At 44.5% G+C, this 21,587-nt stretch overlaps 1 protein-coding gene across 1 annotated transcript; it reads left to right on the forward strand.

Moving 5' to 3' along the window:
• The first annotated feature begins 115 nt into the window (after positions 1–115).
• LOC144820267 (uncharacterized) lies at positions 116–20,805 on the forward strand. Its single transcript, XM_078677854.1, has 3 exons — positions 116–556; positions 845–1,393; positions 20,786–20,805. Exons 1-3 carry the CDS (start codon positions 133–135, stop codon positions 20,803–20,805), a joined length of 993 nt encoding a protein of 330 aa, XP_078533980.1. The 5' UTR covers positions 116–132.
• The last annotated feature ends 782 nt before the right edge of the window (positions 20,806–21,587 follow it).

Below are 21,587 nucleotides of genomic sequence, written 5' to 3' on the forward strand. Positions count from 1 at the left end.
CCCCCTTCCTGGCAGGAAGTGTGCACACAGGCAGCTGCAACTAATTAGAAGGTTCTGGAAAGGCAGTTGGAGCAGAGAGACTGGGAGCAGCAGCAGCAGCAGGCAGAGCTTGTGAATTGAGAACACTTTAAAATGGAAAGCAGCAGGGAAAGTGAGCAGGCAGAAAGGAAAAGGAAACTTAAGTTCAGTAGTACTGAATTACAGGTGCTTGTTGAGGAGGTGGTCAAGGTACACCACAGACTTTTTGGAAAACTGTCCCTCACTGTGGCAGAATCCACAAAAAGGAAAATATGGCTGGACATCCTAGATAAAGTGAATGCTGTGGGAGTGACCACCAGAGTGACAGAAGACTTAAAGAAGAGGTTCTATGACCTAAGGAGCCTCACAAAGAAAAAATTGGCTGATCGCCACAAACAGTCACAGAAAACAGGTGGAGGAAAGAACACAGCACCCCCACTCACCGAGCTTGAGGAGCTGGTAGCCACAACCCTGGAGTCTGAAAGTGTCCATGGACTGGGAGAAGTGGACAGCTCGGCTAAATCTGCAAAAACAAAAGGTAAGATGCATGCACAGCAATCCCCCTCCCACCCCCATCCATCCCTCACCCCTCGCAGCTCAGTTACCCCAGTCCCATGGTGTGTGTGCAAAACTGTAGCAATGCATCATGGTACATGTAGTCAGTCTATGACAGAACATGTGACATAGCACTGTAACCAACAAGTAATTTAAATGTTTCCAGACAAAATGAAGGGCAGGCAGCATGTTCAAAGTGCAAATTGATATGTTTAATTGTAGTGGCTGTGACACATTAGCACCTAGCTGATATGTGCCCATATGTCCACAGGTCACACATCCAGAAGGCAGTCCGAGGAGGCAGAAGGCACGGCACCCCAGAGGGATGACAGTCAGGATCCAGGGCCCAGTGCATCCCAGGACACAGGGGTTCCGAGTGGGCAGCCACCCTCCCAAGCAACAGACATCAGTGAGGAAATGCATGGATCCCCAATTCCCTCACAGTCACCACTATTGGTGTCATCACCAGAAATGCCTGCATCCCTTGAATTGGTAACACCTGTTGCACACCCTAGCAGGAGGCATGTTGTTTCCCCACTGCTGCAAATGGAGATAGGTGCTGAGGAAATGGTGGGTGTAGAGTCACATGACTTGTCTGAGGCTGACATCACTGCCACACTGCAGCCCGGCACAGAGCCTGTACCACCTACCACTAGAAGGCGCACAGTCCAAGGAAGGGGTGCAGGTGCACGTGGGGAGGGGTCCAGTGTCTTCCAAGGCCTGGAGGGATCGATGGTCAGGATACAGAGGATGCAGGGCAAGGGCATCATGGCCTGTCAGAGACAAATGAGAAACATGAACATTAACATTCAGGACGTTGGCAAGGGCATACAAGAGCTTGTGGAGGTGAACAAGTGCATGGCAACAGGCATACAGCAACTGTGCACTAAACTTGACTCTGAAATTGCTGCAAGGCGCAGGGACAAGCAGCGAGCTCAGAGAGCAGAGAAATCCTTACACCGCCTGGCAACAGCCACATCCCTGCTATGCAGGCGTAGCATCAATAGCCAGGAAGTCCTGACTAATAATACCAACCAGTTAACAAGGGGCATAGCTGGAATGACTGGTGCGCTGGAGGCCCTACTCAATGCACAAAGTGCACGAAGTTCTGCTCTTGACGTGCCGGACAGTGAACCTAGCACCAGTAGGAGCAGCACAGCTAGCCCACATGGTGTTGAGCCAAGGAGGAGCAGCAGGCGACAGGGTGAGGCTACAGGCCAAACGCCCAGTGTACAGGCTGAGCCACAAACACCTGGCAGTGCAAAGCGTGGCCGAAAATGAACATTTTTTACTATGGCCTACTGCCTGTGGACATTTGTTTCTTTAGTTGTTAAAGTTACATTTGCACATTTGTGCCATTTAAACAAGCCTAGTGACAATATGCAACTATGGTGGGTGGGTTCAAGACCTGTCTGAGTGTGTTTGCTCACTGTGAGCATTGATGTCAAATGCTTACTGTTGCTCTTTTTTTCTTTACCATCTGTTTATGAAACCTAAATAAACAGAAGCTTGTGCTTTGACTATAGCTCAGTGTCTTCACTTACTCAGAAATAGTTGCGTATAATCTCCTCACGTCTATATCTGCCATCACTTGGTGTTGACACTCCTGCAGGATGTCTTTCAGGCACAGCATTGTCGTCGTCGTGATCCTCATAGTCACTTAACTCCACCTCAGTACCCTTCTTAACAGCCAGATTGTGCAACATGGCACAGGCAGCAATGATCTTACAGCATGTGATGGGGGTATACTGCCTTGCACCTCCACTCTTGTGCAGGCATCTAAACCTGCTCTTCCAAATTCCAAATGTTCTCTCAACAACATTGCGTGTGCGCTTGTGTGCCCGGTTGTACCTCCTTTGGCTGGGTGTTGAGGGGTTGAGGTAGGGGGTTAGTTTGAATGAGCGAAGGGCATATGCACTGTCTCCTGGAAAGAAAAGGGAATAATTTACTCACATGCATACATGTACTGCTAATTGCAATAGGTCTAATAGGTGTTGCACACTGTGTTTACCTAGGAGGTAGCCTTCACCAAATTCCCCTGCAGTCAGCCGTTCATAGATGCCACTGTTCTGAAATATGTATGAATCATGGGTACTTCCCGGGAATTTTGCTACAAGGTCTGTGATGTAGTGCTTAGCATTGCAAATCACCTGCACGTTGATGGTGTGGGTTGATTTCCTATTGCGGTAAATGTATTCGGTGGCAGCAGGGGGACAAATGGGGATGTGTGTGCCATCAATGCATCCAATGATATGGGGAAATCCTGCCATCTGGTAGAAGTCCGATTTGGTTTGAACCAGTTCTGCATGGGTGGATGGAAAAGAAATGTAATGGTCCATCCTGTGCAACATGGCGTCAAGGAATCTGTGAAAAAACCTTGAGAGGCTGCTCTGGGTCACCCCTCCCACCGCAGCAACCACGCTCTGGTAGCTCCCTGACGCCAGCAGGTGGATGCTGCAGAGCACCTGTACATGTGCTGGTATTGCATGTGACCTTGGGGTGGGGTGCTCCAACAGAGGTTTGAGGTCCCTGATGAGCTCCATGATGGTGTCTGGAGCCAACCTGTACCTTTGCACAATCTCTTCCTCTGTGAGCATGAACAGGGTCACCCTCTGCCTGTAGACCTGCTCCTGTCTCAGCCATTCCCTCTCTCCTTCCTCCTGTAGCCGTAGCCATCTTGCAATTACATAGAATGCCGCCATTTTGCAAACAGAATTGCATTTTGGGTCCTTTTTTATAGGCTGTACCTGGTTAACACCTGATTTGAATCCATGGTAAATACCGACTCTTAAATACCGATTTTGGCCCAAAATCGGTATTTCAGACCCTCCCTACATCTCAAACTTCAATTTTACCTATTCTTAATTACCGAATCGGTATTTTACCGATCGGTAATGTTACCGATCGGTAACTTTGCCGATCGGTAACTTTACCGATCGGTAAAGTTACCGATCGGTAACTTTACCGATCGGTAACTTTACCGAATCGGGAAATTTACCGATTCGGCCTATTTTCTGTCACCTACATGCCGATCTCCAAATACCGGTCGGTAACGGCCGAATTCGGCCGTTTCCGACCGGTATTTGGCTACCTACATCTGGCCCTAGATGTGTTAAGTTGAAGTATATTGATTCTAGGGAAGGGTGTTTAAACTTTAACGTTATCTTTGCTCACTCGGAATACTGCGCTATTAAAAATAAAGAAATAGATTTTTTATTTTTTATTTGAAAATAAAACTTTAAAACTAAAAAACACTGTGTGGTTTTTGTTCACGAGTGAGTGAGCGGAAGGGTTTGCACTACTGCACTTTGCAGGCATACTTCCGTGACTCTGATAGGTCGGGACTCGGCGGTAGTCTTCTTCTGTTTTTCCTGGTCGGATAATCATTGGTCAGACACACTAGATAGTCGGTCAGGGGATTGGGGTTTCAACTTCTGTTCGGACTGAGGTATGTGGAAAGTCGAACTGCACCTATCATCAACAATGTCCTATTTCTCTTGTTGATACTTCTGTATGTGCATAATAGTCCCTGAAACACTAGCGGTATGGCATGTGTTCCTCTCAAATCAAAAAAGCCAACTACTGGCTTATTCTTGGTGGACACATTGAAATTTTGTTGTTGGAAATTGTCAAAGAACTTACATTGAGAAGACCGGAATAGACAGCAAGGGCAACCCAGAGGACTGCACTCAGTGCCTAGAGCTATTGCTGGATCAGAGTTTTGTTTAACACCGTTTGCCGACTGGGCAAGCTTAGCTACCTACACAGACCAAATCATAATAATAGTAAATAGTAATACAAAGAGTGTGATAGTAGAGGCAGGATAAGAATGTAGAAACAGTCTACAAGAAGATCAAAGACTATTGTGTAAAAAAATTAGAATTAGGAAACAGTTTGGAATGAATAGTGGCTGTAAAAGTTAGGGAAGTATAATTATTAATATTAACATTACAACAGAACAACTTACTGGGGCCAGCAGAAGAGAGCTCGGAGGACCGATCCTGCCCACCTTGTTCCGCCGGCGTCGCTGTCGTCCTCTTGCCCCTGGGAGTTGCTGATGATCATGAAATAAACACAAATATGGATGATTGTTTTTTTTAACTATTTGATTTCTTTGACCACAATCTAAAATTTTCTCGGCGAAACAAATTACCAACAATTGCACTACATGTATTGACCTATCTCATCTGGTCAACTAGGAGGATAGTATTGTGTTGCTGCATTCACAGAACGTCTACTTGGAAAGTTATGTAAATCACTACCTAAACCAACAACAAAAAGGTTCTACTATGACTGCCAGCACTCAGCAGCACATGACGTGACAGACACAGTCCGTCATCATGATTGCAGACCACTAAAAAACATCCTACTACTAATAAAAAGTCATAATATACTCAACCAATCAATCACCACTATCTCTTCTTCTTAGTGGCAGCAGGAGTACAAAGGAAGGACTAGACTTGAGACTCTAGTCTCTCTAGCATTACGCAGTTCTGTAAAGTACTACACTCATACATAATCAGGCCAAATGAGCACAAAGTTGCAAACAAGTAAGCAGAGTAGCAACGCCACTGAGCAGGCGAGCACCTGCAATCACAGAAGCTATAAACATTAATTTACCTGCAATGTAATCGACTCGGCAGCATTCTTGCTCTTCGGGAAAAACATATATTAGCAATATAATAACACAGAGCAGTAGAAAACAAAGTAGTTATTAAATAGCTACTCACCAAGCCCAGGGATCTCCACGCCTAGCAGGTTGAGCAGGTCCTGTTCCCGGTCAAGGAGGTCCGCCCACCGGTGCATCGCCTGATGGTAGGTGCGCCGGACCCCCGACTCCCTAAACATGGCCTGGCACACCTTATCCCAGAGCTGGCGACGCTCCCGGAGGCCATACCCTGTACAGGGCCTGCCACCTGCTGCAACGGTATTCGGGAGGCGGTGCTGAACATAAAAGAGAAGTGCGGCCACCTCCACCGCGCTGAAAATATCCCGGGCCAATACATCCTACCCCCTTAACCGCCCGCAAGGGAGCCGGGTACGGGGTGCGGGACCCTTCCACTTGTTCTTCCCGGCTCCCTTTGCCATGGTCCTGGACAGGAATGGATATAAATAGGAAAGAGAATAGGGAAAAAGTAAAGAAAAGAAAAGAGTTAAAAAAAGTAGTTTTAAAGTAACCAAAAGTAGAAAAAACACAAAATATAGATGTAGAAAAAGAGAGGGATAGATAATGAGTTAAAAAGATTTAAAAAAGTTCAAACAAACAAAGGATTGCAAAGATTAAAGCAGGATAGAAAAAGCATGCCCAGAACCATAGCAATGAATGAAAAACAAGATGGCCGTGCCCATTGGGACCACCTGGGTAAGTTTGCGTGATATTTCCCCCGTGAGCACGCAAAAACGGACGCGATGATGTAATTGCGATCTGTACGGAGGAAATGGCCAACGCGAGCATGCAACTAGCGCCCGGAAACGGAAATACGCAATGCGAACACTGAAAACAAGATGGCTGCGCCCATGGGTAACTTCGCGGTCGGCGCGCTGAAAAAAGCCCAGCGAACATGCAAAGTGCCCAGCGAACATGCAAAAATAAACAAAAACGCAATTCGCACAAATTCGTGGATTTTGCGGACCGCAAATTCGCTTTCGCACAAATTCGCATACCGCGAATTCGCATAACAAATTGGCTGATGTTGCACAATTATAATAAAAAAAGATGCATGTGAGGTTGGACAAATGAGAATCACAGTCATCTCTGGATTTACATATAAAACATTTTATTTAAACAAAATAACAAAATAAAAGTAGGTACAGCCATTGCGTGTCATCCCTCGACAATCTGTGAATCCCAGCCTGCAAGACAAAAAAGCAATATAAGATTGTGCATCATTCGCCCATCAAAGGAGAGAGAGAGAGAGAGAGAGAGAGAGAGAGAGAGAAAGAGTAAGAGAGAGAGAGGAAGACAGAGAGAAAGAAATAAAGAGTGATAGAGAGAGGACAACAGAGAAAGAAAGAGTGAGAGAGGAAGAGGAAGAGAGAGAGAGAAAGAGAGAAAGAGTGAGAGGGAGAAAGAGTGAGAGAGAGAAAGAGTGAGCGAGGGAAGAGAGGGAGTAACAGTGTGAGAGAGAGAAAAGAAGAGATGGAGAGGGGAGAGTGAGTGCTGACACTGTGGAAAAAACCCTCACAGCTCACCTTTCTGCCACCGGTGTGTCTCCAACCACGTGCCGGATCATGGTGCAGCCCTCAAGCTCACACATCTGAAACATAGTATAGAATCAATATTGGCAGAGTACATACAACTGCACATTCCATAAATCACTGTCCCGCTTCTGCACACCCAGGCTGCTGCACCCCATCCACTACTGCCAACCAGAGGTGTCTGCCCACCCCAGCGCCCCCAGGCTGCTGCACCCCATCCACTTCCGCCACCCAGAGATGCCTGCCTGCCCCTGCTCACCCAGGGTGCTGCACACCATGCACTCCCACCGCCCAGAGGTGACTGCTTCCCACTGCGCAAACAAGCCTCTCTGCTCACCTTCTGCCACTGGCGTGTGTACAAGAGGGCCCACCATGTGCCAAAGCAACCTCCTCAGACAAGGCGTACACGCGATCCAGCAGAGCTCACAATTTAAATCGTGTCTTGATTGCCAGGATGGTGTATGGTGCCACGCCTCATCGCAGACTGCACACCCCCTCAGCTCTGGTGGCACTAACTCAGTGGAACTCAAGTCATCGCCACGTGGCGGAAGGCCCATGTCGGAGGGGTCGACAATATGTGAATCACAGACTGCAGGACAAAAGGCAAGATAAGATTTTGTGTCATGCACCCATCAAAGGAGAAAGAGAAAAAATATTGAGAGCAAGCAAGAGAAAGAGAAAGAACGAAAGAGTGAGAGAGGAAGACAGAGAGAAAAAGTGAGAGACAGAGAAAGAGAAAGAGAGGGAGACAGAGTGAGACAGGAGGAGGGAGAAACATGTGAGAGAGAAGAGAGAAAGAAAGAAAGAGTGAGAGAGAGAGGAAAAAGAGAGAGAAAGAGTGTGAGAGAGAGAAAGGAAGAGATGGAGAGGGAGAGTGAGAGTTGGTGCGGACACTGCAGACAAAACCCTCACAGTTCACCGTCCCACCCCCAGTGTGTATCCAACCACGTGCTGGGACATACTGCGGCCCTCAAGCTCACTCATCTGAAACATAGTATAGAATCATTGATGGCACAGTACAATTACAACTGCACATGCCTAAATTACTGTCCCACCCCTGCGCATCCAGCTGTTGCACCCCATCCACTCCCGCCGCCCAGAGGAGTCTGTCCACCCCAGAGGTAACTGCCCGCTGCTGCGCAAACATGCCTCTCTGCTCACCTTCTGCCACCGGCATGTGTCCAAGAGGGCCCACCATGTACCGAAGCAACCTCCTCAGCAGTTGCGTACACGTGGTCCAGATGAGCTCACAATTCAAATCGGGTCTTGATTGACAGGATGGTGTGTTGAGGCAACGCATCATTGCAGGCTGCACACCCACTCAGCTTTTGGTGGCACTAACTCAGTGGAACTCAAGTCATGGCCATGTGGCGGGAAGCCCGTGTCAGGCATAGTGCCTCAGCTGCCACCAACTCTGTAGTTCAAATCATGGGAGAGAATGGAAATGGCCTCCAGCACGTGTGACCGGCCCTTTTTATTAGCAGGGTCACATGTTCTGTGACGCCTGTGGTGCATGGGTGTGGTGTGGGTGTAAACTAGCCGGTCAACTAGACCTGTGATCAGTAGATCACTACAGGGAAGACTTGGGTCATGTAGCGCTGTCATTAATCCCTGTAAGCATAAGCGGAGTGGGCTGGCCTGGTGTATGCCAGTCCTGCGTGAGGCTGTGAACAATGACTCTGGAGCTCTGGGCGTGGTTCCGTCCTGGGCTGAATGAGGAATCAACTGATGGGGGTGTCTCTGTTGTAGTGTTGCCATCACGAGGGCCGTAAGCACCAATGTGTCACCCTGGGACCCAAGTCCCACAACATGGCCAAAATGGAATGTAGGGGTAATCACTGACCCTACATTCATCCATACTTCCCCACATGAAAGATCGTGGACATGATATATCTGTGTGGATATGAATGTTTATTGCAGATTCAGTGAGGTGTTGCAGCTGTAGCAATACAAGGCAGAGCAAAACCAAAATTTTTGTTTTTGGCACATGGAAGGCAGCCAATTAGAGCCAAGCTCGTGCTTGGGGGTTAGGCTCCGTCAACATATGTACTTATCCAATTACTCCACCAATCTCCAAGCACTTATAAATTCACTATACACACTCCTTGCAGTACTCTTATGATCCAGCCTCTACCTATGTACTCATACAATTACCGAGACAAAGTTACATAACCAAAGTTTTCCCCACTGCCAGAGGTTACATGGTTGTGTGCACTGTCCTCAGCACTATGAAAAATGGTAGGGTCCAGGGGCAGCATCATACGTACATAATGAACACATAGACACAGTTAGATAGCTAACGGAACTGGGTACGAGAACGTGAGCTCGGCCCCTTTTTATTACCAGGGTCACATGTCCAGTGACGTCTGTGCTGAATGCGTGTGGGGTGAGTGTAAGCCAGCCCTTAGGGAATGGTTAGTGCTGGCAACAAGTACAACGGTAATTATCAGATCACACACAAAGATTCAATCATAAATGGTCTATGACTTGTGCTGCACTAAGGTAGGGGCACCAGATGTGAAATAATACACAAAAGATTCTATCGTAAAGCGTCCATGACTTGTGGTGCATTGAGGCAGGGCGGCAGATCTGAAATCATACACAAAAGAATCTATCATAAAGGGTCCATGAGTGCTCAAGTATGTTATCTTGTTTTTGTCAGGCACTGTTTGATCTAGTCAGAAGATGCTCGTGCTCTCTGCTTTCTACGCACAATTTCCACATACAATATTTGCAATGAAAAAACATTTTACCCAAGCAGAAACAGAGCAGATTGACATGTTCCAGTTCAGAGAGCCATTTCTATGAATTAACACACTGAACCGGCTTCTGTAAATAGGTGAAGGCTAGTGAGCCACTACACATATTTGAAAAAGAACATAAGGGGCACATATACTTATATTTGCAATACAAATGGGTTTTGCTGAATTTCAGGCAGTTTAGTTTAACCATTTGTGTATCATGTCTCTTATTATGATGAGTGGGCACATATTATTTGCAAGCAGGTGAAACATAGAAATTCATGTAAAACTATTGTTCACTTTAATAAATCCTTTCACCAAAGGGGCTTATTCATTTTCATCTTTCACAGACAACCCTTTGAACCTTAGTTTAAAATAATTTCATCATGAAGCATATCAATATTCAACAATTATATTGTCCATTCCTTGTATTGTCAGAAATGTCTATCTGCATCAGTTCAGTACTTACTATTTGAATCAGTATTCAATCTTTTTCTTTTGATACCATCACTGGGCATTTTGTCAGATGTCCCAATAGTTGACAGCATATTGGCATGCAATTAATTAATAGACAACAGCCTACTAATATTAGAAATATTGTTATGAACACCATTCGTATTTTCAAACCCCATGCACTCAACCAACCCCATAGTGAACCTCCTATATCCCATGTGCCGAAACCCTTTGTGCTTATATACCTATATTATGCAGTCTTCTTCTTACTTCCCTTACAGTAACAGAGGAATCAGGGATATAGGTGCAACACAATGCCCCAAATATTGTGCAGACTCCTCCCTTCGCTGCCAACATCATGTCAAGAACCATTCTATTTTGCAGGGAAACTAATCTCACAGCCTGAAGTTCTACCGTAATATTTTCTAATATACTTGATGTTTCATTTATGTTGCTTCTAGTAATCTAGACAACCTACGTATATCCCTGGAGTTAATAGGTGGACCAATCTATGTTATCATCCCTTTTAGTATATCACCTACTATCTCTGATGCTGTATCTCTTTGGTCCACACTACTTCTGCCTCTTCTTGGTGCATGTCTTTGTATGTCCCTTCGTACATCCTTTATGTCTTTTATTGCTATAGCAGGTAGTACAAAACCAAGGTGACAACAACCACTCCAATTTGTTGGAAGCCATGTATTAGCTTTTTCTCCACAAATAAAATAAATGGAGTCACCTATATAAAGTGGAATGGTATTATTTTCAGCCGTCATTTTGAATAACCCTGGGAGAAGTACTATGCCACTCTCGCGTAGTTTGCGAAGTTTGTGCTACTTTGCACTACGTGAATTGCACGTAGCACAGTGCAAACACGTGCTTGCTCGTGGTCCTCAACTTCAAGTTGGTGACCACGACTGTGCAAAATGACATCCCGGCAAGACTTTTTCCTTGTTCGCGATCAGTAACATCAAGTTGCCGATCGCGAGCGTGGAAAATAAACCTCCCAGTGAGATCCTCAATGCGGGGAGGTCATGTTTCTCATTGCGAGTGGTCGCGTATGCTTGCGACCATTCACGATAAGAAACTACCAGTCTGCATTGAAAAAGCTGCAGCTCGAGTACAAATCTACTCAAGCGGAAGAAAACAACAGTTTTCCCTGTGCAAGATGCTGTTTGTACCGATTGCACAGTGCGAACAAGCATCCAGCACTGTGCAAGCAGTACTGTTGTATAGGCCTCAGCCAGACCCGCTAGTGCAAGGGGTTCGCCCTTCTGTGCACAAAGTCCTCAGACTCCAAAGGAAAAAGTTGGCACGGAAACTGGAAATACAAAACATAACGTTTATTACACCTCATGAGGTGGTGCTATAGTTCAACCAGTACCCTTTGGTACTGCGAGAAGTAGCACAAAGGGTTACTGACACATGGTTTATTTATACCCAAACAGGGGCTCAAAAGAAGGCGGTACAAAGCATAAGAGCACATTTTATGTCTATACAAGGTAATATCGAGAAGCACAATCGATCAGTGGGAGGAGCTAACAGTCTTGGGGTCTCGGCTAACACATTCCAATCTAAGGCTAACCATTAACAGATGTGGACCCTAACGGTTAGCAGCAAAACACAGAGATGCTATTAATAGCCTGTTGCCGGGCAGATTCAAAGGCCATGAGTAGAAAGGTAGGACAACGCACATGGTCGACACGAGGTAGCGTGTGGCAGACAAAATGGCTGCCGGGAATCCAAAATGGATGCCGCCAGATGTCAAGATAACAGCCAAAACTAAGATGTCTTTTGCTAACGCTCAACTTAATCGCTGTCAAATTACAACAGACGACCCTTTTAGCGTTAGCTAAAGACATACGCTCTTTTGGGGTAATCTGTGCATTCATCTTGTATATCTGTACACATTATATTCATCACTTCTTTATCGAATGTTTGTTGTGCTTTCATGGCATTTCTCTTAGAAGGTATACTGGCAGGTATGCACATAGAAGATATCATTGGGCCACAATGGATACACATACAACAGGTGAAAATCACTGCAATTGCAATACATAGAATAGTCAGTAATTTCCAACCTCAGGCAGAAACCAGAGCCCAAAACCATCCAGCAAAAGTCCAGGTGCCATTTTTTATATGAATATCGGCAGCGATCTTATGCAGTTTAAGAATTGATTCATATACAGAAGGCGAGTTGTCAGGGATGAAAACACAACAACTACTTCCGATGACTTTACATGCTCCTCCTCTATCTGCTAACATGACATCTAGAACCATCCGGTTCTGAAGAGTTACAATTCTAGCAACTTGCAACTCCTCCGTAATGTTTCCTAGGGCTACAGCAGTTTCATTAGTGACAGCCTCCACAACTCTAGTCAATCGTCATATTTTCCTACTATTTAATGCAGCACCCACAAAAGGAAACAAACCCAAATTAAAATCAACATATTGCTGCAAACTAGTGTCTGTCTGATCTATATCATCAATTCGTATTGTTTGTTTATAACGATTCATAGAAATGTTTCTGAACAGTTTAAAATCTCGGTGATATGAAGCAGGTGCTAGAAAAACAGGGGGCAATAAGAAAGAAACATAACATGTGCCAGACCACCCTACAGATAGTCTGTGATATCCATGACTTCCACATGCTAGATATGTGTTATGTGAAGCCAGGAAGGTACTCTCATTTATTCCATCCATATTTAATACAACAACACAATCACTAGTTCCAACTGGAATTCGTCCAGTACTTTGTACACAAAGGTCCGCTTTTGTCCGTGTTACAGTAATTACAGATTCATTGCTTGTGATAGAGTCTCTCGTGTGGGTGAAAACATAAGGCGTAGAAGCATTGTCCGGTCGATATTCTTCCCATTCCCATATAGTTCCATTTGCTTGGGGATACCCATGTTCATCTTGGTAACACTCTTTATTCAAAGGAAGAGAAGTCCACCTACTGCAGGTTTTCTGTTCGAAAAGAGAAGAGTGTACCAGGCTCGAACCATTATGCGAAAAAGGAAGTGGAATAAATGGTGTTCCACCTTTCTTCTGATGAGCTGGAAGCATACCACATATCCAGCAATTTGTAGTGTTTGTAGCATTGTGAATGTGGTGGAGCACCTGAACAAACGTATTATTCAAATAGGACTCTCAATGCTTATACTCATGATACGCAAGAGTGAAATGCTGATGCTCTTCCGGAATCGGAGTAGTAGGAACAACAACAAACGTACGAGCAGGAATCATCATTTTAACAGACCAAGTGATCACTGCTATAATTGTCAAAACAACAAAAACACCTAACACTCCTAAAATATTTTCCTTAGTAGTTATCATAGTCAAAAAGTCAAATCTTCAAACTAAAAGATAGAAAAACAAAAATAGTCAATGAGCACTTTACCCTGGGTAGACGTTGATTTCTTCACCACAGATCAAGACAGGTGTCACTACACTACGCAGGGCTGATCCCCCTCCCTTGTCATATTGGCTTTCCATTTCCACTACCCAGAGGGGTTGCTCAACCAGTCTCGCCAAGAAAAACTATAAAAAATCACTTTCTTGATCTCAAATTGTATCGCGCTGCTCCAGGGGTAGTCTGGTCCGGGAAGAACTCAGAAGATCCATCAGTTGATACAGCAGGGCTTTTCTCCGTAGTCAGGATGTCTCGATGATCGGTTAGCACAGCAGGTTCCACTAAGGTCGACAATACCTTCCGACAGTGGGTGCTATGCACCCAATTCTTCTTGTTGGTAACTCAAACTGCCGTTCTTGTGGCGAGGAGTACTTGTTCTGGTCCATGCCACCTCGGCTCCAGGCTGCTTGACCTCTCGAAACCTTTCACCATGACAAAATCACCAGGACGGAGCTCATGGCCCTCACCTTGGGATTTATCGGGGAGCGCTTCTCGAACCTGTTGATGAATGGAAACCAAGCTGTCAGTTAATTGTGCCAAATAGTCATTCATTAAAACACGAGGTACATCATACACAGAACTCGGTTTCGGAACTCTCCAAATATTCATTGGCCGTCCAAATACCAGACCCGTCCTAGAATGTGGTATTGATCTGATGGACAATAATGCCAATGTCAACGCATCTGGCCAAGTCAAATTCGTGGAAGCTTGGATTTTCGCGATTTCCAGCTTCACAGTAGCGTTGTACCTTTCCACCAATCCTGCTGATTGTGGATGGAACACAGCATGTAATTTCTGCTTGATTCCTAATCCCTTCAAGACATACTCGATAACTTCCCCGACAAAATGAGGTCCGTTATCATTCCATAAAAGTCTGCAAAGACCAAATCTCGGGAAGAACTCCTTCAGTAGCACCTTAGCAGTAGTAATAGCAGTATTATCTTTTGTGGGGTACGCCTCAATCCATTTACTGAAGGCACAAACCACCACTAGAACATACTTTAAATTATTACACCGTTCAAGCTGAATGTAGTCCATCTGCAGGACTTCAAAAGGTGCAGTTGGTGTTACAAAACCTCCAGACGGAACTCGCGTCCCTTTTCCAGGATTGTATTGCAAACAAATCAAACAGGACTGTACTACTCTCTTAGCTGTGCTAGCAATCTCTGGATGCTCCCAAACTTGCGTAAGCATTCTTGTTATCGCGGAATCTCCAACATGTGCTAGCCCATGTGCCATCTGAACCATAGGCTGTACAAAAGCTATAGGCAGCTTCCATCAATCCATCTGCTTGTTTCTCCAACAACCTTCGTCATCTAACCCTCCATCTTTAGACCACTGCTCACGTTCCTTGTCAGAAGCTGTCTTCTGTATCTCTCGCACTTCCTGCCTAGCATCGTGCCATCTTTCAGCTTGCGACTTCACTACATACATGGAAGTAGTGTTTCTCTGCATCCCAGTTTCACGTGCTACGTGGTCTACAAAGGCATTTCCCTGTCCAATCTTGTCTGTTACCTTCTTTTGTGCACTGCACTACACTATGGCTATTTTCTTCGAATATGTCAATGCAGTCAAGAGATTATGCACTAATTCTCCATGCATTATCTGTATTCCGTGAGATGTAAGAAAGCCTCTTTCCTTCCAGAGTAGGCCGAAATCATGCGCTACTCCAAAAGCATAGCGGTTATCTGTGTAAATGTTCACACACAAACCAGCACTGAGATCACATGCTCGCGTCAAAGCTATCAATTCAGCTGCTTGAGCCGATTATTGTGGTATGCGAGCTGTCTCCACTACTGTCTCAAGCGTGGTAATTGCATATGCGGCTGAAGTCGTACCATCTGGTAGCTTCAGGCAAGACCCATCCACCCACAATTCACCATCCACATCTGGAAGGGGCGTATCCTGTAAGTCAATGTGACCCTTTGTCTGTTCCTCAGTCAGAAAAATACAAATGTGCGTTTCTTTTGACTGAGGCTGAGTCACCGGATTTGGCAACAAAGTGGCTGGATTCAAAGTTGCACATCTCTTCAATGTAATGTGGGGGGCTAGCAATGTCAGTTCATAACCTGTGAGACGAGCGCTAGTTAAGTGCTGCGTCTTTGTCTGATTCAAAAGGGCATCAACAGCATGTGGTACTAGCACTAACAATTTGTGTGAAAAAAATATTCCCTCACTCTGTCGAATTGACACAGCTGTTGCTGCAACTGAGCGAAAGCACCCAGGTAATACTCTAGCAACGGGATCAAGAACTGCTGAGAAATATGCACATGGACGTTGCTTATCGCCGTGTAACTGAACCAACACTGACAATGCACATCCATCTTTCTCGTGTACGTAAAGTGTGAAGAGCTTCGTATAATCTTGTGTAACTAACACTGGTGTTGAACAAAGAGCTTGTCGTAACTGTCGAAAAGCACTTTCACATTCCTCTGCCCATGGAAGGGGTACTGGAGTATCTTTCATCAAAAGTGCTAACAAAGGCTTAACAATGTATGAAAATCCCAGAATCCACTGTCTACAAAAGGAAATAAGACCCAGGAATGCACGTACTCCTTTCTGTGTGGTGGGAACTGGCGTATCTAAAAGTGCTTGTATGCGATCTGATATCAATGAACGTCCCTCCTTAGACAAAAGGTGACCTAAGTAGGTTACCTTTGGTCTACAATATTGCAACTTTTTCCGAGACACTTTATGATGATGTGATTCAAGAAAAGAAATACATATTGAGTGAGAGCCACACCTTCGGGCAATACAAAAGAATCAAGTTCCCTCTTTAATGCTTGTCTGTAGATACTCGAACTCTCAGTATAGCCTTGAGGAACTCTACAAAATTGGTACAATCGATTATTCAAAGTGAAACCGAACAAATATCGGCTGTCAGGATGAATAGGGATCGAAAAGAAAGCGTTCTTCAAGTCTATCACAGAAAATGTAGTGGCAGTCTGAGGAACCAAAGTAAGGAGTGTCGTGATGTCGGAAACCACGGGATTTTGTGGTACGACAATCTTGTTCACCTCCCTCAAATCAATAATGAACCTGTAAACTCGTGTGTCAGTATCTCTTTTCAGAATCGGGAGAATCGGACTATTACAAACATTGTATGGAACTTCCTCAACAACCCCAACTCGGATCAAATCATGCACAATTCGTATGAGTGCTTCTTCTCCCTCCTGTGAAATCCTGTATTGTGGCAAACGAGGTAACACAGCTCCCTCCTTGACACTAATCTGAACCGGAGGAATGACCATCTGACCCACATCAGTGTCTGATGTAGCCCAGAGATATTCAGGAAGTGTGGCTAATGCGACATCTTCCTTAACAAGACAAATTCTGTCAAATTCGGAATAATTATCGATTAAAAAGTACTTCAGCATATCAAGACCCACAATGTTGTCTGGTGTATTAGGGGAAAGCAAGAACGGACATGGAGCACTGAATTTATCAACATAAAATGGAAGTGGTTGTGACAATGGGTTAAGGGAAGGTGTTCCATCGAAACCTATCGAAGTAATAGTTGTGCCAGACAGGGAAGCCCTCGGAACCAATTGTTTAGACAGAGCGCTACGTGTAGCTCCTGTATCAACCAGAAACCAATCAGTAGAACCCAAAACATGTGCTGTAACATAGGGACCCGTGTGTTTTGACAAAACAAGGGAACCCTTAAGGTATATTTATAGGGACCTTGGGCATTACATACTATAAAGAACAATGATCCCTATATGAAATTAGTACACACAGAAAAACAATAATCATATACTTGATAAGTAATATGTCTTCTGCCCGTTTGGACAGGGTTTATTTATCAATGAGTGCATAGATAAAAAATTCTTTTTGAAAGAATGTCAAGCGGGCACAGCCGTGACCCTTAACATACAAGACAAAAACAAACCGGAGAAAATGTGAACAAGGCAAGGAAATAAGTCTGCATACTTGTACATCAGTAAGGCAGGCACAAAATATAATGAAACCGCTCCATTGCAAATATGTACATAAATAAATCGCATATGGTTTTTTTTTAAGGTCGACGACGTTTCGATGCCTATAAAAATGAGGGCATCATCATCAGGACAAGGGGTAACATTATTGTTGTCTTGGGCAAAAGCAATATATAATGCCTTTAATTTACATTTATTCGTCTTACAATGACGCTGGCCGTTTGAGAATGAAACGCCGAGATCGGAAGATCGTTTAATCTAATCTGTCCGATGGTTTTCTGCACCAATAGTGGTATTCAGCAGAGAGGTAGCGAGCCGGGACTCAGTAGCATCAATGGCGAAGGAGCGCAATGGCTTCTAGAGGTGTGCGGCGGCACTGCTGCGGGTGTGGCATCCAGTAACATAGGGACCCGTCTGATCTACTGGAACTTCAACTGATTCCTTACCCCATCCTAGGCAATCCTATGCATGAGCAGAATCGTAAAGATCAGGCTGAACATAATCGGACATTTGATATTGATTTCGTCTATCGAAAGTGTTCTGTCTATACTGTGGTCGTACATTTGTATCGGATCGGGCACGATCATTCACATTTCCCCAAGGCTCCGAGGATCCTGAACCATTCATTAATTCAAATAGTCTTTATTTCGACTGTTAGTCATAAAAGACACACATTAACATATTAAAAATCACATTTCATTAACATTACATTATATTTGATATTAACAGGGAAATACCGTTTGAGACATCCAAATTAAGATTGCCACATATATGGTATTCCAATTCGACCAGTTAAAAAAAAAATAAGTACTATATTTTAATAAAAACATTTAAAATTAATAAGATTGATGTTCCACAAAAATACCACAGTAAATTTATAGGGGCTGCAATGCTATCAGTTTACCACTACGGATTGTCCACATCCATTTTAGAAATTTAGCAATCGCAATCACCATAGTGTCCGAGCAGTCAGTTTGAAATATCCTCAATGCTAGTGTCCCAGTGTGTATCCCCTTTTGGATACAGATCAACCTAATCCATTTGTGGCAAGGAGCTTTGTACTCTGGACATACGAACAGGACATGAGCTATGCTTTCCGAGAGTGTTATACAGAAGGGCCACATATGATAATTTTTACTAGTTTTCCATTTACATGTAACCGTGTTAAGTGGGAGGGTTCCTACCCTAAACTGATGGAACAGTTTCCTGTCATATGGCATAGTAATAAGATCCCAATACCTCTCATACGAGGGAGTATGTTTCAGTTCCAAGAAAGCCTTAGTAAACGATGGAGCAGTGTGTGACTGATACTCCTCTTGGGATACCAGTGCCCAGTAAGCTTCTTTTAGCTTTTGTTTTGAAGGGAAGATGCTCTCCTGGGGATTTTCCCAATGATCCTCCATACCTAAGGCCTTAAGTAGGGATCTGACCTTCCTAAACCATAACATTTTTCCTCCAGAGTCCAAGTTTCGCGCCTCCAAGAGTGCTAGTGCGTAATGATGGAGTTCAGGCGTTACCCACAATCTCCTCCAGTAGGCGATTGGTCTAAACCTGCAGATGTCCTGTATACTATGGCTTCCCAAATCCATACGTAATGGTACAAGTGGTGTTGAATGTGGGAGCCCTGTTATACTGCGGAGAAATTTATTATGTGCGTTTTTTAAGCCTGTTATATCGGATACCCCCCATAGTTCTGCTCCATACAACATAGAAGATCTCACCTTTGTATCATAAATTTTAAGTACTGGGGCCATTGGTTTGGTAGCTGAGGACTTAAACTCTCTTAACAGAACACCAGCCAGCTGTGCGTGCTTAGAAGTTAAGTATGACATATGTGGCTTCCACTGAAGCCTGGAACCTAGTGTTATGCCCAGGTAACTAAAGCTGTCCGTCTGTTCTAGGAGTTCCCCATTCATATAAACTCGGCCCCTGATGTTCCTATGCTTATGCATAACCATGAATATTGTCTTTGATACGTTTACAAATAAGCCATAGTCATTACAGAATTTTTCGAAGCAGCCGATTGCTTTTTGGAGCCCTTCCTGGGTTTTAGATATTAAAAGGGTATCATCGGCAAACATTAACAAGGGGACCGAGATACCATTCTGTTTAGGTGCGTCTGTGTAAGAATCCCTATAGTAGTCTATGACCCGGTTGATATATAGAGTAAATAATGTGGGTGCCAACACACATCCTTGTCGGACACCTCTTGCTGTTGGAAAACTATCGGTCACCTGACTCTGATTACCCCATCTCACCTGCGCGTAGTTATTATCATGGAATTTAATCAGGACTGCGAGCAGTTCAGGAGGCATACCTTGTTCGTGAAGCGCTCGCCACAACCTATCTCGAGGGACAAGGTCAAACGCCGCCTTCAGATCGACGAAGGCTGCATAGAGTGTACCGCCCCCTGGGATCACCCATTTCCAGTATATTGTGGAAAACCTAAAAACTTGATCAACAGTACTGGTAGAGGGTCGGAAGCCAGCCTGTAGAGTAGACATGACTCCAGATTCCTTTATCCAGTTCTGGATCCTGAGAAGTATCATCCTGGCCACAACCTTTTGGATACAGGCAATTAGGCTAATCGGCCTATAGTTAGCTGGATCTGCGCGGTCCCCCTTTTTAAAAATAGGTATGATTTCAGCTCCCCGCCATATATCCGGCAAAGCAGTACCTCTCGCAATGGCATTAGCCAACAATTCTATGTACGGGACCCAGACATCTTTATTATGTAAGAACAGATCTGCTGGAATTTTGTCTAGGCCCGGGGCTCTGCCTTTTGGTATTAAATTGAGGGCATATTCCACTTCTTTCTTTGTAAACCTTAATGGGCTTATGGGGTTGGAACAGCTGGCAAAGTCCAAAGCTGTTATAGGTACGGTGTTTACATTAGCAAACTGGGACTTAAAATATATTATCCACCTTTCTGGGGGGACATGATTTTCGGGCTGAGGTTTTTGGTTCCCCTTGCCCCACCTCACAAGGTGCCAAAAGCCCGTCATATCTCTGAGCTTACTTGCTTCATACAGCTCATCCCAATATTTATTGTCCCAGGCTTTTTTAGCAACGTATTGCGTCCTTTTATAATGTTTCCTAGCGCCCTGTATGGCCTCCCTATCAGTAGATCGCACTGCAAGCGCTAGGGATTTATATGCTAACCTGCAATTTTTATCATACCATGAGTCAGGTTTCTGTCTTCCTTTGCCAGAAGGGTTCTTCTTTGAAATACTAAAAAATTTACAGAGTTTAAGAAAAAGGGTCGAGTGAATATGGACTACCCTGATGTCGCAATCTTCATGGGATAACTGGCCCTGTATATCAACAATTGCTTCTTTAACCAAGGCTTCCATTTCATTAATAGACTGAGGATTGCCCAAACACTCAGCCCATCTTAACCGCCTTGTGTCATTTGTCATGACAATATCATCTACTCTGTTGACTTTCGGTGCTACTTGTCCCTTTAGGAGCAATATCTCAAGACTAAGCGGATTGTGATCACTCTCTATTCGTTGAATTATAGTCATGTCACAGACAGAGGACCACAATTCAAGATTCACTAATATATAGTCGATTCTGCTTGTACTCAAGCCATTATTAAAAGTTGGATTACCCTGCTTGTCCCCTCGCGTTCTCCCGTTTACTGCTCTTAGCCCACATTCGAGACTAAAGGTCTTAAGTTGAAGGGCTGCTTGGGTCCACCTTTTTATTGGGGGTATGTTTAATTGGGGAATTTGCCAGCACATGTCTTCAACCTCTGTGAGTTCTAGGTCACTATGATCCAGAGGCTCAAAGGAGCAGTAAAAATCTCCGCATATTGAAGGTACCCTGGTCGATATTGTGGTTCCACTGCCCAGGTTTCCTGCATAGTGACTATCAGGTAATTATCAATAAAGGTGGCCTAATCCCTAGAAGCCATCTTATTCTTGAGGCCTGCCACATTCCAGGATGCCAGGAACTGACCCCCCGTGTGTGTCTGTGATACATTGTGGACCTTAATGCCCCGTGAGCGAGCTTCCCCGTGAAGATCGTTGTTCCCTAACTGATTCTGACCAATGTCCTGCATTCCCTCTGTCGCTATCTCTCTTTCCTCCACCAGGGTACTAGTTAAGTTGACTTTGCCTGTGCAGAAGTTGAGTGGAATAGTCTCTATTTCCCTGACACTGTCAGTATTATTTGTTGAATCATACATTATTTTCTTGACTGAACTGCTAAGTTGAATGTCATCTTCAATATATTCATTGGATATGACTTTCACTAACTCTCCCA

Source organism: Lissotriton helveticus, chromosome 2_1, assembly GCF_964261635.1.
Source record: "Lissotriton helveticus chromosome 2_1, aLisHel1.1, whole genome shotgun sequence".
In the NCBI taxonomy this organism is placed as follows: Eukaryota; Metazoa; Chordata; class Amphibia; order Caudata; family Salamandridae; genus Lissotriton; species Lissotriton helveticus.